The sequence below is a fragment of the Eleutherodactylus coqui genome, chromosome 10, assembly GCF_035609145.1.
Source record: "Eleutherodactylus coqui strain aEleCoq1 chromosome 10, aEleCoq1.hap1, whole genome shotgun sequence".
Lineage (NCBI taxonomy): Eukaryota > Metazoa > Chordata > Amphibia > Anura > Eleutherodactylidae > Eleutherodactylus > Eleutherodactylus coqui.
In genome coordinates this window covers 57,129,654-57,145,741 of record NC_089846.1, presented here as the reverse complement: position 1 = coordinate 57,145,741, position 16,088 = coordinate 57,129,654, and the positions used below count along the sequence as shown (strand labels likewise).

Here is a 16,088-nt window from a genome sequence, read left to right as displayed (position 1 = left end):
AGAGGAATCAATAGCTGCAGTATCTGGAGAACGGAGCATTTTGGAAATGAAAATCTTGTGGGTGAGTGCATTGTTTTGCAATTTCCAACACATTGAAATAGAATTCTCGAGATGGAAATGGCCCTTTAATGTACATCACAGCATTTTTCAGGGTTTCCATTTAAAGTTACCTCAAAAATTGGCTAAATATACAAACTGACACATTTCAAATACTGATTCTTCAAGAGATAACACACAGTGAGAGAGTCAATATTTAGTTTGGAATCAGACAGACACTTTTTGAAGAAATACTGTAAATTTATTAACTCGAGACGACTGAGTTTTCTAAAATAACGTTGCAGAAACAAAGAGTACAGGAAGATTAAAGTAAGAAGACAAAGGCTGACTCTTCAAGTAGGGACACTTTGAGGGTTGTGGATTTAGATGATGCCCTTCTCAATTTTAGATAGTTTTAGAAGTTTGGAAAGTCTGAAACCAGAGGTGAGAAACATTCCCCCACTATCCTATTCTTTTCTCCAGTGTAGTTTGTCTAATTTATTTCTAAATAATGTGCTCCTCAGATGAAAGCTTTGTTCACACAATCATAAGATGGGTCCATATGAGGACCTTTTGCCAAAACAGGATCCGAATTCTATATCAGCAAAAGATGGAGTCTTTTGCTCCATGTATTCGCTTATTAGGATATTAAAGGAGAAATCAGAGCATATTTTATAAGATCTATCCCAAAAATAAGCCCTACCCTGATTTTTTGGGGAGGCTTTAAATATATTACCTACTTTGAAAATAAGTCCTAGCTACATCACATAGAAAAAAAAATACATTACCTAGGAGGCGCTGTCCAAGTCCCTCACACCACTCTCCAGAGGTCTGCGCTATTCCCGTAGTCCCAGCTACTCGCACATCATCACTTCCTGGTTACAGGATTTATAAATTCTGTCTCCAGGAAGCGATGGCTCTGATTGGTTCTTGAGTGCCACGCTCAGCCAATCAATGCAGCGCTAGATGAACCAATCACAGCCATCGCATTGCTTCATCCAGCGCTGCATTGATCGGCTGGGCCACGGTCCTCGAAGAACCAATAAACAGCCATCGCACTGTGGTGGTGGTATTTATTAATTGGCTGAGCAGCGACTGGCTCAAGAACCAATCACAGCCATCGCTTCCTGGAGGTGGGACTTATGAATCCCTTAACCAGGAAGTTATGATGTACGAGCAGCTAGGAATGAAGAACAGCGTGGACCTCCGAAGAGTGGCGTGAGGGACATGGACTAAGCCTGCTAGGTAAGTTAAATAAGACACTTTCTGAAAAAAGAGCCTCTTTTGGGGCAAATTATTATACGACAGGGTCTTATTTTCAAGGCAACACGGTAGCTTTCAGCCTTGAACATGTGACTACACGTGGATAAGTACATACAGTGACACTGACTTCATGATAAGTAATGAAGCCACACTACGCACAAAAGTCATGTTATATCTACTATCTAGCACAGTTCCAAATGGAATGTAGTTCAGGTGAGCAGTACAGACCTGTATGTATTATTTATGGCATTATATTTTTACTTGGCAGCTATATTCTAAAATATGTTGGAGAATTCAACTTTTTATTTGTCACAGACCTAAGTAGCGCAGATGTACACTGCTAAAATAACACCTTACAGTGTACTAGTAAATGCCACAACTTTTCCCATTATAGCAAGTGCATACATACACATAAACATATATATATTCAAACACTCATACACATATATATACATACACACTGTTCCATGCATATCCACTCCTCTGCAGTATTTCTTTCTAGAAGGCATTGACATAAGGCCACAGAGTTAGTGATGTTGACCCACTGGGTGTCTGACTGATTTTAGGGCTGCAGCAGGGAGTGGAGTCTAAGGAATTGTGACTTATTCACTCTTAACCTCCACAATGGAATATGGACTTCTCCATGGGGAATCCCCATGTCACAGGGGCCTAGCTAAAGGCTCATGTGCCCTGGTGCAAAAGTTTATCTTGAGCCCACCAACTTCTCTTAACTCTGTTAATGCAAAGGTGTAACTTGAAGCTTCTGGGCCCCAAAGCAAAACCTGTAACAGGGCCCCCAACTATAATGCTTTATTCATAGTACTGGGCTCCCTTTATGGAGAAGAGAGCCCTTATGGGTCCCCTAAGGCTCCTGGGCCCAGGTGCAACCGAATCCCTGCATCCCCTATAGTTACACCAGTGCTAGGTCACTACCCCCTGGAGTAGTCTCTGCTTGCAATAGCTGACGCTTGGATGGGCTGAAGATACCGATTTGCAATGCCAAAGTAGCAAACAGAAATCACATTTGGTCAAGGCATGGGCTCAATAATACTGTTAGTATTCAACAAAGTGGGTTCATTCCATATGCTTGTTGATGTATGAAGATATAGGTTCTTCAGTGCACTCTAATCAGTATAGTACTTGACCTCAAAGGCTCCAGAAAAACTGTATATAATGATACAAACTATGCTTGGGACACACAAGAGAGATAAAGCTGGAAAAGGCTTATGGGGAAATAATTACCTGTCCATGTTTAGGTGATTTGCACAGAGTTAGTAGTAGTTAACAAGGCTGCTTACTGTTAATGTAATTCGAGGGTCTGCATAGTGTCAAACAGTTTAGGATGATTGCCTTGATGAAGTTAGGAATAAATGGGTTACAACACTATCCTACCATATAACGTTTGCTAAAAAGCAAGGGAGAAATTGTCTTTCCCTTAAATTGCATGCTAATGTATTGTGAGCATCAGACATCTGAATTACAAACAACACAGCATCCTATGACATCAGGTCCAATAGCAGCCATTACTGCGGTAGCTCTGACCCTGGGATAAAACAATCACAATTAAAATTTCTTCAATTAAAAGTTTTGAAACCATGCACCTATTGTGCTTGGAAAACTTTTCCTGTAAACTGAACCTGGATGTGACTTCTCCCAGTGTGATTTCTATGACGTGCAAGAGTCTTTTCATCTGTAAGACATCCCTCCCATTCTACACAGCTATGGCTTCTCCCTGGTGTGACTTTTCTGATGGGTAATAAGAGTTTGTAGCTGATTAAACTGTTTCCCACACTCGGCACATGAATATGGCTTCTCGGCGTGATTCCTCTGATGTATGACAAGAGCTTGTTTCTGGTTAAACCTTTTTCCACATTCTGAGCATGGGTATGGTTTCTCTTTTGTGTGAATTCGCTGATGTACAACAAGTGCTTGTTTCTGGTTAAAGCGTCTCCCACATTCTGTACATTCATAAGGCCTCTCCCCCGTGTGGGTTCTGTGATGATCAACAAGACTGCGTTTTCGGGTAAAAGATTTCTCACACACTGCACATGAATATGGTTTCTCCCCTGTATGACTTCTCCTATGTGCTTTAAGATCTGATCTCTGGGTAAAACATCTTTCACAATCTGGGCATGAAAATGGCCGCTCCCCCGTGTGAATTCTCTTATGTACGTAAAGATTGTTTCTTATTCTGAAACATTTCCCACATTCTGAACATGAGAATGGTTTCTCCCCGGTGTGAATCCTCTCATGTTCCACAAGATGTTGTTTATTCCTAAAGCATTTCCCACATACTGAACATGAGAATGGCTTCTCCCCTGAGTGGATTCTCTGGTGTCTCACAAGATCTCCTTTCCGGATGAAACATTTCCCACACACTACGCATGAAAATGGCTTCTCTTCCGTGTGAACCTTCTGATGTTCATCAAGGTTTGTTTTCATTGCAAAACATTTCCCACATTCTGAACATGAATACGGCTTCTCTCCTGTGTGAGTTCTCTGATGTGCAACAAGAGCTTGTCTCTGGATAAAACATCTCCCACATTCTGAACACGTGAATGGTTTCTCCCCTGTGTGTATTCTCTGGTGTCTCGCAAGATCTCTTTCCCGATTAAAACATTTCTCACACCTTGAGCATGAATATGGCCTCTCCCCTGTATGAATTCGTTGATGAATAATAAGATCTGTTTTCAGGATGAAACATCTCTCACACACTGAACACTGAAACGGACGATTCCCTGTGTGAGTTTTCTGATGGGCAAAAAGATTTGATTTAATTGCAAAACATTTCCCACATTCCGAACATGGAAATGGCTTCTCCCCGGTGTGAACTCTATGATGCTCAACAAGATGTTGCCTATTTGTGAAACATTTTCCACACTCTGAACATGAATGTGGCTTCTCTCCCGAGTGGATTTTCTGGTGTCTCATAAGACCTGACTTCTGATTAAAACATTTCCCACATACCGAACACAAAAATGGCTTCTCTTCTAAGTGGGTTTTTTGATGTTCCCAAAGATTAGATTTCCAGGTGAAACTTTTCCCACATTCCGGACATGAATATGGCCGCTCTCCTTTGTGGGTTCTCTGATGTTCAAGAAGATTTGTTTTATTTGTGAAACATTTTTCACATTCCAAGCAGGAAAATCGTCTCCCATTTCTTTTCCTACCAATCTGTGATTGATCAGAAGGTCCTCCAAGAATAGCAGGATCTGATGAGAGATCTTTGCTGTGTAGATTTGAGGCGCTAAGGTCTTCCCCCAAACTATTTTCTATAGTACAGCATTCTTTTTCAGAATCAGAAGACTGAGGGGAACGATCGCACTGAAGACTCAATGGGACATCTGTTGGGAATAAACAATAATTCATAATTTATTTTTCTTTAAACATAGGCTGGTTTCTTGTGGCTATATCACTTCTCTTGTATGGGAAGATGTAGCTACTTTAGGCCAATTTTATATTTCTATTTAAATGCACAACTGCGCTCTTATATAGACAGAGCCATCTAGACATATGTTGGCTAAAACTGCAATATACAACTAGCTCAAGTAGAAAGAAAATGCTAAAAGCCAATCAGACTACTAACGACCACTTGACTGTCAAATTTGTGTGTGACGTGTGTTTTACATGCAGAACCTGACAGTACCTGTGATGTCAGTTACCAGCTCTTAGCTCTGGCCCCTGCTCACATGATGGTGATGTCCTCACAGGTCCTTTATCCTCCTTCTGCAGTGAAAGAGGAATTATGGGCAGACTACATTCCTCACACGCCCCTGCGGCTTCAGTTGCTATGGATACAGCAGTACTCAGTCTGCCAGTTTGTACCTGGTTATCAGACTGCTGCACACCTATGTGGAGACTCCAAAAAATGACACCTCACAAATGTCCACATACATAGCAGGCAGTGCATGTTGACCAACAACATTGAAGCATAGTCCTGCACCGCTATCTTCACATCTCCTGAACGTAATATCATGTCATCTCAAGTGCTAATGCCCTAATGCCGCCAACACCAGTCCAGCCTTCACCTAATCGTCAACCGTTGTACAGTGTTGTAATAAACCATCGCTGTCGTGCAAACATGTCACCATAGAGGGTTCAACGTCGCCATGAAGCTAATGCAGCTTACATGATACATCGACGAGCTACAATTTCACCTCAGCCACCAGCTGAAGTTCGTAAATCACATGCAGCTCATATGCGAAAGCAACGTAGCAGAGTTGTGTGTGTTGTGACGTGCATGTAGCATAGCTGTGTGGTGCATTGCGCCACCAGAAACACTGGTACTATAATTTCCTAATAATTACTAGTGATCCACATGTTAAGTGCAGATAGAGGTATTGTATCTGAAAGATGCTGTAATGAACTGTGGTACACCTGACTAACCAATAACCCAGCTTCAAAGGTGTGCGGTATAATGTTTCTGTCAGGATCGTCAGGAAGTAGTCCCAGTATCATGGCAGCTGATGCTACTAGAGGCCTAGGCATGGTACCTGAGTGTGTTAACAAGAGCTTAGTCAGACAATCCAGGTCAGAGCAGGTGGCGCACTCCAGCATGAGGAACAAAGCCAGAGGTCACAAAGAGTAGTTTCAATACAGATAGTCAGGTCAGGATCGTAATCAGAATAGCAAGCCAAGATCAGGAGCGAAAACAGGAACGTGGTAGGAATAACAAACCAAAGTCACATAGAGCAGACCAAATTAACCTTGATACTCAAGCACCCTCTACAAGGGGAGGATGCCTGGTATGGCCAGGTGTCAAATGAAATTGGAAGAGGAACATTACTATGAGGTACACTGGCTGTTTAAAAACATGGCCAGAAACACACGCTCTCCAGGCCAGTGCCAGTGGCAGATCAGAGGCCAGGAGTGGATGTCTGCAGTGGAAGGCAGCTGACTGCGAGCCACGGCTGCCAGGAGGGGTAAGTCAGCAGCCACCGACATAACCTGTAACAGTGTCCAATAAAGACATTCCAGCCGGTGGTGTCCCGCGTGCACATTTCAGAAAGGCTTGCGTGTGACGTCGTGCACTGTTTGGACAGAGACCCACTGGTCCAAAAAAATAAGCAATGAGCTTTTTTTGCAGTTCTAGGTCAAAGCAAAGTGTGATGTCAGACACCAGCCTCTCTGAAATGCACATGGGACACAACCAGATGGGGTGTCTTGGTGCGTGCAGATCGCCGACTACATTCACAGATTACAAGAAGAATTAAGGTACATTTACACTGAAAGATGATTGCTCAAACGACAGTTTGAGTGACAGTTTTGAGTGATCATCCTTGCATAACTCTTAAGTAGCTAATTAGCTATTTAAAGAGTTGAATGCAGGCGGAACGGGACACCTCTGATAACTCCCAGAACAGCAGCTGTTTTGTATATGCAAACAGCTGCATTGTTCTCTAAGCTTTCAGCTGGTATCCCGCTGAGAAGTACCAGCAGGATATCAGCTGAAAGAATGCTATCAGCGCCACCCGCTGAGAAAATCAGCATGCGGCGCAGTCATCGGTTATTTATAGCTTGCTAGAAATCAGTGATGAATGAATAGTGCACAGGCAGTGCACTGTTTAGACACCACGATTATCACTCAAAAGATGGCTTTTGAGCTAATTTTCAGCGATAATCGTTGTGTCTAAATGGGCCTTTACCCATCATATGCAGATACCATTTGACACACTATGCCACATGATTGGGTTATTGGTCAGTCAGATGTACTACAGGTGATTAAAGCATTTACATATTCAGGTACAATTACTCTATCTGTATTTACTAGGCACAGCAGGTGGACCAATGACTTGGCATTTTATTTGTACTTTCTATATTGCAGTTTTAGTCAATAGTGTCTGGGTGGGTCTGTCTATTCAGGAGCACAACTGTGCATTTTAATATATATATTTTTGGGTGTTTAGCCTGTAGGGAGTTGAACAGGAGCCACTTACATCCAGCAACCCACTACTAAACTCGGCAGAGAGGCGCTGGTGTCTTTTATGTATGTTCGAGCGGTGTCATATTCGTAATACTGCCTGTTCCACTTGCCTGTTTCTCCACTATTTCTGCAAGACCCCCTGATACCGACTTCTGGCTTCCCTTCCGACTACACTGCCCACCTCATCCATCTGTACTGCAAACCGAGACCTCCCATTGCTGACTTCTGGCTTCCCTTCCAACTACGCTACCCGCCTCATTCATCAGTACTGCAAACCGAGACCTCCCATTGCTGACTTCTGGCTTCCCTTCTTAATACGCTGCCTGCCTCCTCCATTTGAACTGCAAACCGTGACTACCTGTTGAGACGACCTCCGGCTTCCTCTCGACTACTCTCCGGTCCCGCACGGCTACTACAACTACGGCTCTAATCTAGCACCTGAAACACTACATAAAGGCAGTTTTGGTAAGCTGGCAATAGGACCTTGTAGACAAGCCAATTATCAGGCATAAACATTTGCCGAAATATTTGATAGCTCAAACAGTCAGCTCTTCTGAAATTCCCAACAGTCGTCCCAAAGATTATCCCTCCTGAGGCGTGAGCTCAGCTTTCTTTTCACCAGAAAAAGTATTATATGAAAGCTGAGCTATGATTGCTTGCTATGGGCAACAAAGCACCTTCCTACTGTAAGAGTGATATATCTCCCCCAATGTCACTGAGGAAGCAGGGGGCCACAATCTTCACTTGATCTGATAATCATTTACTGAATGGAGGTGGTGCTCTCTGGAGATCTCTTCTGGCCACCCACCTCCGTAGATGAATGACTGCCTATTCACATTGACCAATTATGGGCAGGTTTTTATGCCTGCATAAAATGAAGGAATTATCAATTGTCATTCAATTGTTGACCATGTTTACACCGAATGATCATTCAGTTTCTCATGATCCCACAATTAACTGAATGATACATTCAGTGTAAAAGGTCCCTTAACAAAAAAAATCATTGCTGTCAGCAGCACATTTCCCTGTGCAAAAGGAGGATGTGCTGCCAAGAATGATGATACTGTATGGGAATAAACAATAATACCAATGATCATTCTTCTCCTACTAGAGTCAGAAATGGTGTATGTCAAGGCCAGGCAGAGAAGCCTGATTGGTGCTCCTTATCAGGCGTGCATTGCATGAAGTAAAATGACACTTGAAAAAGAGATGGTTGGGAAATGGTGCTTAAATGCTTCTTCTGTTTCTCAACACGTTTGTGTTCAGGTGCCCCATCCAATCCACTATTTTAGATAAACTAGGGCAAGCTTATTCCTCCCTTGTTGGTTGGCAGAATCGGGATGTGAGTTTGAATTAGGTCTCGTTCACACGAGCGACATGTGGTTCAATCAGAGCCATTCATCGAGCGCTGGCTGGGATTGGCTAAGCGTCAACCAATCACAGCCGGCGCTTCCAGGAGGCGTGGATTTTTCAATCCCCGGCCAGAAGATGATGAAGAGAAATATTGCCAGGACCCGGGAAGAAGGTGGTGCGGCGTCAGAGAGCGCTTGTAAGGTGATGTATGTGTTTTTTTTTATTTTTTACTGCAGCAGTGGCTTAGATTACAGCTTTGACTGTAGGATTTCCTACTGTCAAAGTTGCATTGCACCGCACGAAAACTGCGTTTTTGTACAATGCGATTCAACAGAGAGGAAGGCTCCATAGGGAAACATGGGCTACAAAAACCTCACAAGTCACGGGCATATCGCCGAACCCGCAAGGCTTTTGTGTTGGGTTGTCGCATGCTACAAAATATCGCATTTGTGAAGTAATCCATAAGAAAGCATGGGTTTCTCATACATGCGATTTGTAGCATTGTAGCAGCGCGACTTTGTCGCCCGTGTGAGTGAGGCCTTAGAGGTCACTTATCTTCCCCTAAAATGAGAGAGGTTAGACTACATAAATGAAGAGCTTGGTAAGGATACTGGGAGCACTTGAAAGGGGAAGCAGGTATACAAAAAGTCAGGGAGAAAAAAAACTCTACAGAACGGATTCATGGTCTCGGCCACATTTTTAGATTTGTCTGCAGGAACGTTTTACTGACAGACTAGGTTTTAGATCCTATACCAAACTGGGAGCTGCTCTAATGACTGCAATAACTAAACTTCCATCCTTCATAGAATATATAATTATCAAGAATATGTCCCCACGTTCTGGTTTCTATCAAATAGGACGCGAGGGCTGATGACTACCCTAAACCAGTTAGAGACCTTTTTCCCTTTTAGATTGTACTAAGAAGACTGCCATCACCGCAAACAAGGAGAATATATGACTCTTCTACACCAAGTGGTTATTACTAACCTGTGCTGATATCAGTAGGTATTTCGTCTTCCGTACAAGGGAGATCAGCCTTATAATACTCCTCGTCTCCATCTGTATTTTCCACTTTGACAATCACCAGGTCCTTCATCTAAAACAAAATTGCACTGGATGAAATATAGTTTGACCTGTGGTGACTCTTTAGATTCTTCTATTTGATTCCTCTACCTCATCCTCCGTTTGCTCCAAGGGAAAATTGTCAAGAGGACTGGGACAACTCTCTGGTGTACTACTTCTACTGGATCCATCTGTAAGAAACACACAGACATAGTGCTGGTACTCTGTGTTTATACGTAATTGTACGTACATCCAGATAACCTCCGAAACGCCCATTTATGCAGTTATTGACCGTCTCCTCTTACCCTCTGGTGTGAGGGACTGGTGGTCCTTAATCATGACCTCCTTGTACTGATCCTTGTGTTCTAAATACTCCCACTCCTCCATGGAGAGATGGACAGTGACGTCCTGACAACTTACAGGGACCTGAGATACAATGATACAGTCACCGTACAGACATATTATTCCTTCACATTACCCTATAACGTCCCGGCAGCGCTCACCCCTCCGGTCAGCATCTGAATGATCTTATTGAGGAGCTCCAGGATTCTCTGCTCATTATCTTTGAGATGTATCAGTGAGAGAGGTGGAGGCGCCATGATGGGGCTTTGAGTCTTTCTCCATCCTCGTAACACATGGTGTTTGGAACTGGTTGTCAGGCCCTCATCAGATTTCTTCACCACTATGTAATCCTATGTATGGAGAGATGCACTGATGAATATCATCTGTCTGACCATGTCTGCTCTTTGGTAAGGCCACTTCCACACAGGCGATGTTCTCAGACAATTTTGTTGCAATGCAAAAATGCTACAAGTTACATGTATGTAGAGCCCATGCTTTCCTATTGGTTATTCCACACAAACCTGCGACATTGCGAGACTACAAAATCGCGGCATGCTCTATTCAGCCACGATTTGCTTTTTTTTATTGGTAGCCCAGAACGCGGTTTTTGTGCGATGCAACTTTTACAGTAGGAAATCTTACTGGAAAAGCCCTAAACTAAGCCCTAGCTGCATGAAAAAAAACATCACCTCTCCGACACTGTCCTCTCCTCGCAGGTCTTCCCTGAAGCTCACCAGCAGTTGCTTGAAGTTCTCCTGCAGAGCTTCCAGGTCGGGACTTTAAAAATCCCTGCCTACAGGAAGTTCTGCCTCTGATTGGTTCCCGAGCGTGTGGCTCAGCTAATCAGAGCCAGCGCTCGAGAAACCAATCACAGCCATTCATTGAATCATTGAATGCCAGTGATTGGTTCATCGAGAGCTGGTCCTGATTGGCTGAGTCAGCGCTCTAAAAACCAATCAGAGGCAGAGCTTCCTGGAGACGGGCATTTTCAAAGTCCCGACCAGGAAGCTCTGCAGGAGAACTTCAAGCAACTGCCGGGTAGCTTCAACAGAGACATGCAGGGAAATGACAATGCCGGAGAGGTGATATATAATTTTTTTTCTTTATGCAGCTATAGCTTATGTTTGTGGTAGGTCTTATATTTCAAGCCCCTCTGAAAATCCTCGCACGTGGTGCTATAAAGTCGCACGACTTTGTAGCGTCACAAAATCACGATATCTCCGCTAGAGAATTCAGCGATATCGTACACAACACCGCTGCGATTTTTTCGTGGAGATATCACGTCACTCGTGTGGAAGTGGCCTAAAACAAATAAGAGTGCTCTTATTCCCTCACCTCTCCACTCAGCAGGTAGATGATCTCCAGGGTGAGGTTTAATATCTTCTCAGTCATCGTGTAGTCAGCAAATGGACAATTATCTGGTAACTTGGGTGGGATGGGACACCTGGAGAGGGAAAGAAAGTGACTGATAATAAAAAGCACAAGAGACGCCATAAAGTATGGAATATACTAATCACGAACTGGCAATCACAAGAGAAATAGCTGAAAATATTGTGAAGTATATAGGATGACGGAAGGGCACCAGGAAAAGCCAATGCATGAAATGCAGCTTTTGTAAAATGCACAGACATCAGTTAGGATGTACTTGAAGAGGTTGTACAAGAATATACTATCTATAGGTTGAGTGATAAAAGTCTGATCAATGGGAGTTTTACTGCTGGGACCTCCACTGCTCCCAACAATTGGGGTCCCGTGTCCCACTCTCTTCCATACTATCTGCATTGCGGAGGAGATTGATTGGAGTGGCGGTTGTGCATCCGCAGTACCACTCCATTTATTTTCAGTGGGACTGCCGAAGATAGACAAATGCTTGTACCCAGCAATTTCCATTAGCCCCATTGAAATGAATGGAGCAGCATCGCGCATGCTGTACCGCTGCTGCATTCAATCTGACATAACGGCGGGTAGGTGCAACAAGCCCCACTGATGAGGAAAGGGGGATAGAAGACCCCAACCGATCAGACTTTTATTACCTAGAATACAGTCTGATCGGTTGGGGTGCAACCACTTTAATATATTATAATTGGAAAGCCTTGCAGACGCCTGTTAGTTTGAGGCTGATGGGAAAGTAACAAATGGAGGTCCCTGCCTTTGTCAGCAGAGTCATTCCATGTCAAGTGGTCTGAAACAAGAAAAAAGTCCCCACTTTCACATCTCAGATTTTGCTCACAATTTATATATTACACGCCCATGGTATCAAAAGAAATTTCCCAAAGTTTTAGACCTAAAACTTTGGGAAATTTCTTTTAATGCCATGGGCGTGTAATATACAAATTTTGAACAAAATCTGAGATATGAAGGTGGGGAGCATTAGACCACTTGACATGGAATGACTCAGCACCATGATCAATAATGATCGTAGTGCAAAACGGGTTTAAAAAGTCCAGGATCTGGATTTTCTCTGTTTCGCACCAGTCCTAAACGAAAAATAGTATAAAGGCGTGTGCGATTTTCCAACAGAAAAACATTCGCACCACAGACTCTTAGGATTAGGAGGCACATAAAAAAAGTATTATTTTATTTCAATCCACCTTAAAAGGTTCCATATATTAAGTAATGTATGCACAGTTTTTTAAAAGGCAGTATAGCAATGGTTCGGACAGCAGCGTCCTTTATCAAGCTTCAATGAGAAAGACAATAAAAACAAAAACAGTGGAAAATAGATACAAAGTGTACATATACATAATTAACATACAGAATAATCAGGAGCCAGCAAATGGACCACAGCAAAAGGATGAACTGTAAGGCCGGTCTCACACAACAAGAAAGGAATTGCGGATTCCGCCAGTGTATGATCCACAGTAATACACGGATCAAACAAATGCACTGGATTACACAATTCCACTTACGGGACTGACTCTCTCCATCCATCCATCTCTGTAAGGCTGCCTGTCCACGGGCGCTTTTGCATTGCATTCCCCGCTGCGATAATCCTGTTGCGTGGAACGCAGTTGAAGCACTGCTATGGAAAGCGCAGCCCCCCTGTCCACAAGTGTAGAATCACAGCGATTCTCCGCGGTGAGCCTATCTGTTGGATAGGTTAGCCGCGGAGATCCATGTGCTGGCTCCTGCCTGTGGACAGGTGGCCTAATACAGTGCCATACAGAGGCATCCTGTAACTGCATACAATGTGTATAGCATATGTTTCTAACACTATGCAGGACAGAGCTGTGATGTCGAAGGCTGTTCTGCATGTGTGTATTACGGTATGCAGAACAGCCTCCGACATCATAGCTCTGTTCTGCTATGAGGTTTTGCGTGAACAAACACGTTTGTGTGAAAAGCCCTCAAAAATTGACACTTTTTTTCTGCAACAAGCACGTAAACTTCTATGTTGTATGAACTACTGCGCCGATTCCCCCATCAAATTCAATGAGATGGTAAAATTATGCGAATTTTGATGCAGAATCTTCACCGAAATCTGTGCAAAAAATACACATGCAAGCGGCGCCTTATTATACATATCATATACATTAAGTACATATTATTGTGTGCATATATAATACAGACCCGCGGATATAGCCGCGATGCCCATAGCAACCAATTAGGGTTCAGCTTTTTCAAACCATCCCTATAATGAAAGCGGTGATCTTGTCTGCACCAGTCTGATGGGGAACTGCAGCGTGTGATACAGGTATGTAATACCGACATATCTGGCAGAAGCTGATATCATATATACACAAGTGACACACAGATCACATGACAAAGACAACACACACTGACCGGGAGCATGCCAGGAGACGCCAAAGCGCAGGTGACGAAGGACCTGTGATGATGTCATAGTCATGTGACCATGCAGGGTGGAGTGTAAACTAGGAGGGTGGAGCTTGTCCATGAATCCGCTATGTAGTGCAGCATCCACTTATTCTAAGAAATGAGAAAAGCACATGGAAGGACCAACGACTCATCCTTCCTCTGATGACGTAAGCGTGATGTCATCAAAGGTCCTGTAGCCACTAAAACCTACATCTGCAAATAAATAGCCAATCAGGGTATGAAAATCCATTCCGTATACCTGAGTAAGATTGTTTTTGTATGAGAGCTCTTTCACATAAGTGTATGCGTATTTTGGTCCATGAATATGCAGCGCAGTCACGAACAGAAATATGCCGATTCCCTGCGTGTTTCCTCGTGTTTTGCCCACTGATTTTGTGTGTCATTAATTTCCTGCATTTTTACGCACGTCCATCGATTTTATTTCCTTGCATCGAAAATCGACCGCAGTAGACCCAAAATAAAATGATGAACTGCGCTAGGTCACAGCGCAATGTTAAGTATGTATAAGATCTGGAAAAACAAACACATAAGTATTGCAACGAAATGCTAGATACTTGATGCAGTCCTCTTCCCAGTCACAGCTTATGGCTGAGAAAGTTGGCCACTGAAGAAATGGAGGAGAGGAAGATTGATGCCTTTGAACTTTGGTGCTGGAGGAAACTCCTACAAATTCCTTGGACCGCCAAGATCACGAACAGAACAGCCCCAGACCGCATCCAACCAAAGTTTTCATTGGAGGGCAAAACTATGAAACAGAGACTGTTATAATTTGGCCGCATAATGCGAGCTAATTCGTTAGATACATCAATAATGCTTGGAGTGGTCGGCACTGGCGCCAAAGAATGCGCTAGTAGATACTATTAAAGCCGACACCAACCTACAAATGATCGAACTGAAGCTATACAAAACAGAACCGCGTGGAGAGGGCTGATCCATAAAGTGTCCGAGAGTCGGCTCCGAATAAACAAATAAAGATAATACGAACCAAGATAGGACATTGGTCGCGTGAAAAAAAGCAGCTGTAGATGAACCCCTTGAAATCAATGAGAGCCGTGCCTGCAATTACAAGCGCCCGCCACTACTCAAAGGTTGGTGGCTTCTGCTCCGACCTCTGTGTTATGGCTGTGTTGGCAGCATGCACCCGCTCAGCTGATCGGTCGGGGTCCCGAGCAGCAGACCCCAGCCGATCAACTATTGATGACCTATCCTGATGATAGGTCATCAATAGTATTTCCATGGAAAACCCCTTATTTTGTTCACCCAAGTACAGTACAGTAAATCACCCGCAGCATGCTGTATTCTCTGCGGGTCTATGGAAGCCATCCGGATCTGCGGTACACCCACAGCTGAATTTCTGCTCTGTGGCGCAGGAGTGCCGGAGAGCAGGAGTTCAAAAAAAAAAAAGGTGCACGGCGCATGCGCGCGGCACGCTACCGGCGTGCTGAGCATATCCGCCGGGCAGAGGGAAAGAAGATCCGGCCGCGACGGACGGGAACCCACAGCATCCAGACAGGTGAGTTAAATCATCTTTCAAGTCTCATGTCTGCGGGAAAGTAGGGACCCGCTGCGGGATTCTGCATGGAGAATCTGCACAGGCCCGAATTTCTTAGTGGACATGAGGCTTTAGAGACTGGGCTATTGCCACTCAAGTAAAGTTCCTTTGTAAACCAAAATGTGGGGTCAGAAACAGTCTGTACGAGGGTCTTGCATAATCCTGCAGCAACCTTGTGACCGATGGCTCCATGCCAAATATGCAGTGGTAAAGGTGAGGACGGAGCAGCTAGATTAAGACATGTTGATACAAGTTCTCAAAGTGTAGTACTCATCATCTTACAGGTTCCAATCCCCTACCTGGCACCGCGTCCCAACAGAGCCTCACGGGGTGCCGTGCTAGAAACCAATCCCTCCACTACTACGAACAAAAAAGGTCTGGTCCAATGCCACACCGATACCAGTGTCAGTACAGAGACTGCTATAGCAGCAATCATTATGTGAGTGGAATCCTGCCATAAACAGTCTATGAAAAAGAAATCTTTCTACTTTAACCTCTTCATGATTTGGGGTGTTTTAGGCCTTCATGCCCAGAACAAAAAAATATTTTTTGGAATGCTATGCTCTAAAGGTGATTTTCTTTTTCCCAAATTCTTAGTCTATCCCATAATACAGGGTTATCACAAATGATCTTCCTGATTTGAAAAACTCATAACTCAAATTCAATGACAATAAATTTGAGTTAACAAAATATTTATTGATTTTATGATGTTCAAAATGT

General features: G+C 43.6%; 2 protein-coding genes across 2 annotated transcripts in view; both read right to left on the bottom strand.

Annotated features, from left to right (window-relative positions):
• Positions 1-2,549, bottom strand: part of LOC136581056 (zinc finger protein 25-like) — a 32,449-nt gene extending 29,900 nt beyond the window's left edge. Inside the window, exon 1 of the mRNA XM_066582047.1 lies at positions 2,542-2,549. Within this exon, the coding sequence (XP_066438144.1) occupies positions 2,542-2,549 (8 nt within the window). The remainder of the gene's footprint in view (positions 1-2,541) is intronic.
• Positions 289-16,088, bottom strand: part of LOC136581055 (zinc finger protein 850-like) — a 48,271-nt gene continuing 32,471 nt past the window's right edge. Inside the window, exons 8-14 of the mRNA XM_066582045.1 lie at positions 13,763-13,851; positions 11,315-11,423; positions 10,141-10,329; positions 9,943-10,063; positions 9,749-9,828; positions 9,563-9,671; positions 289-4,643 (exon numbers count right to left, since the gene is read on the bottom strand). Of these exons, the coding sequence (XP_066438142.1) occupies positions 3,019-4,643; positions 9,563-9,671; positions 9,749-9,828; positions 9,943-10,063; positions 10,141-10,329; positions 11,315-11,423; positions 13,763-13,851 (2,322 nt within the window). The 3' untranslated portion in view covers positions 289-3,018. The remainder of the gene's footprint in view (positions 4,644-9,562; positions 9,672-9,748; positions 9,829-9,942; positions 10,064-10,140; positions 10,330-11,314; positions 11,424-13,762; positions 13,852-16,088) is intronic.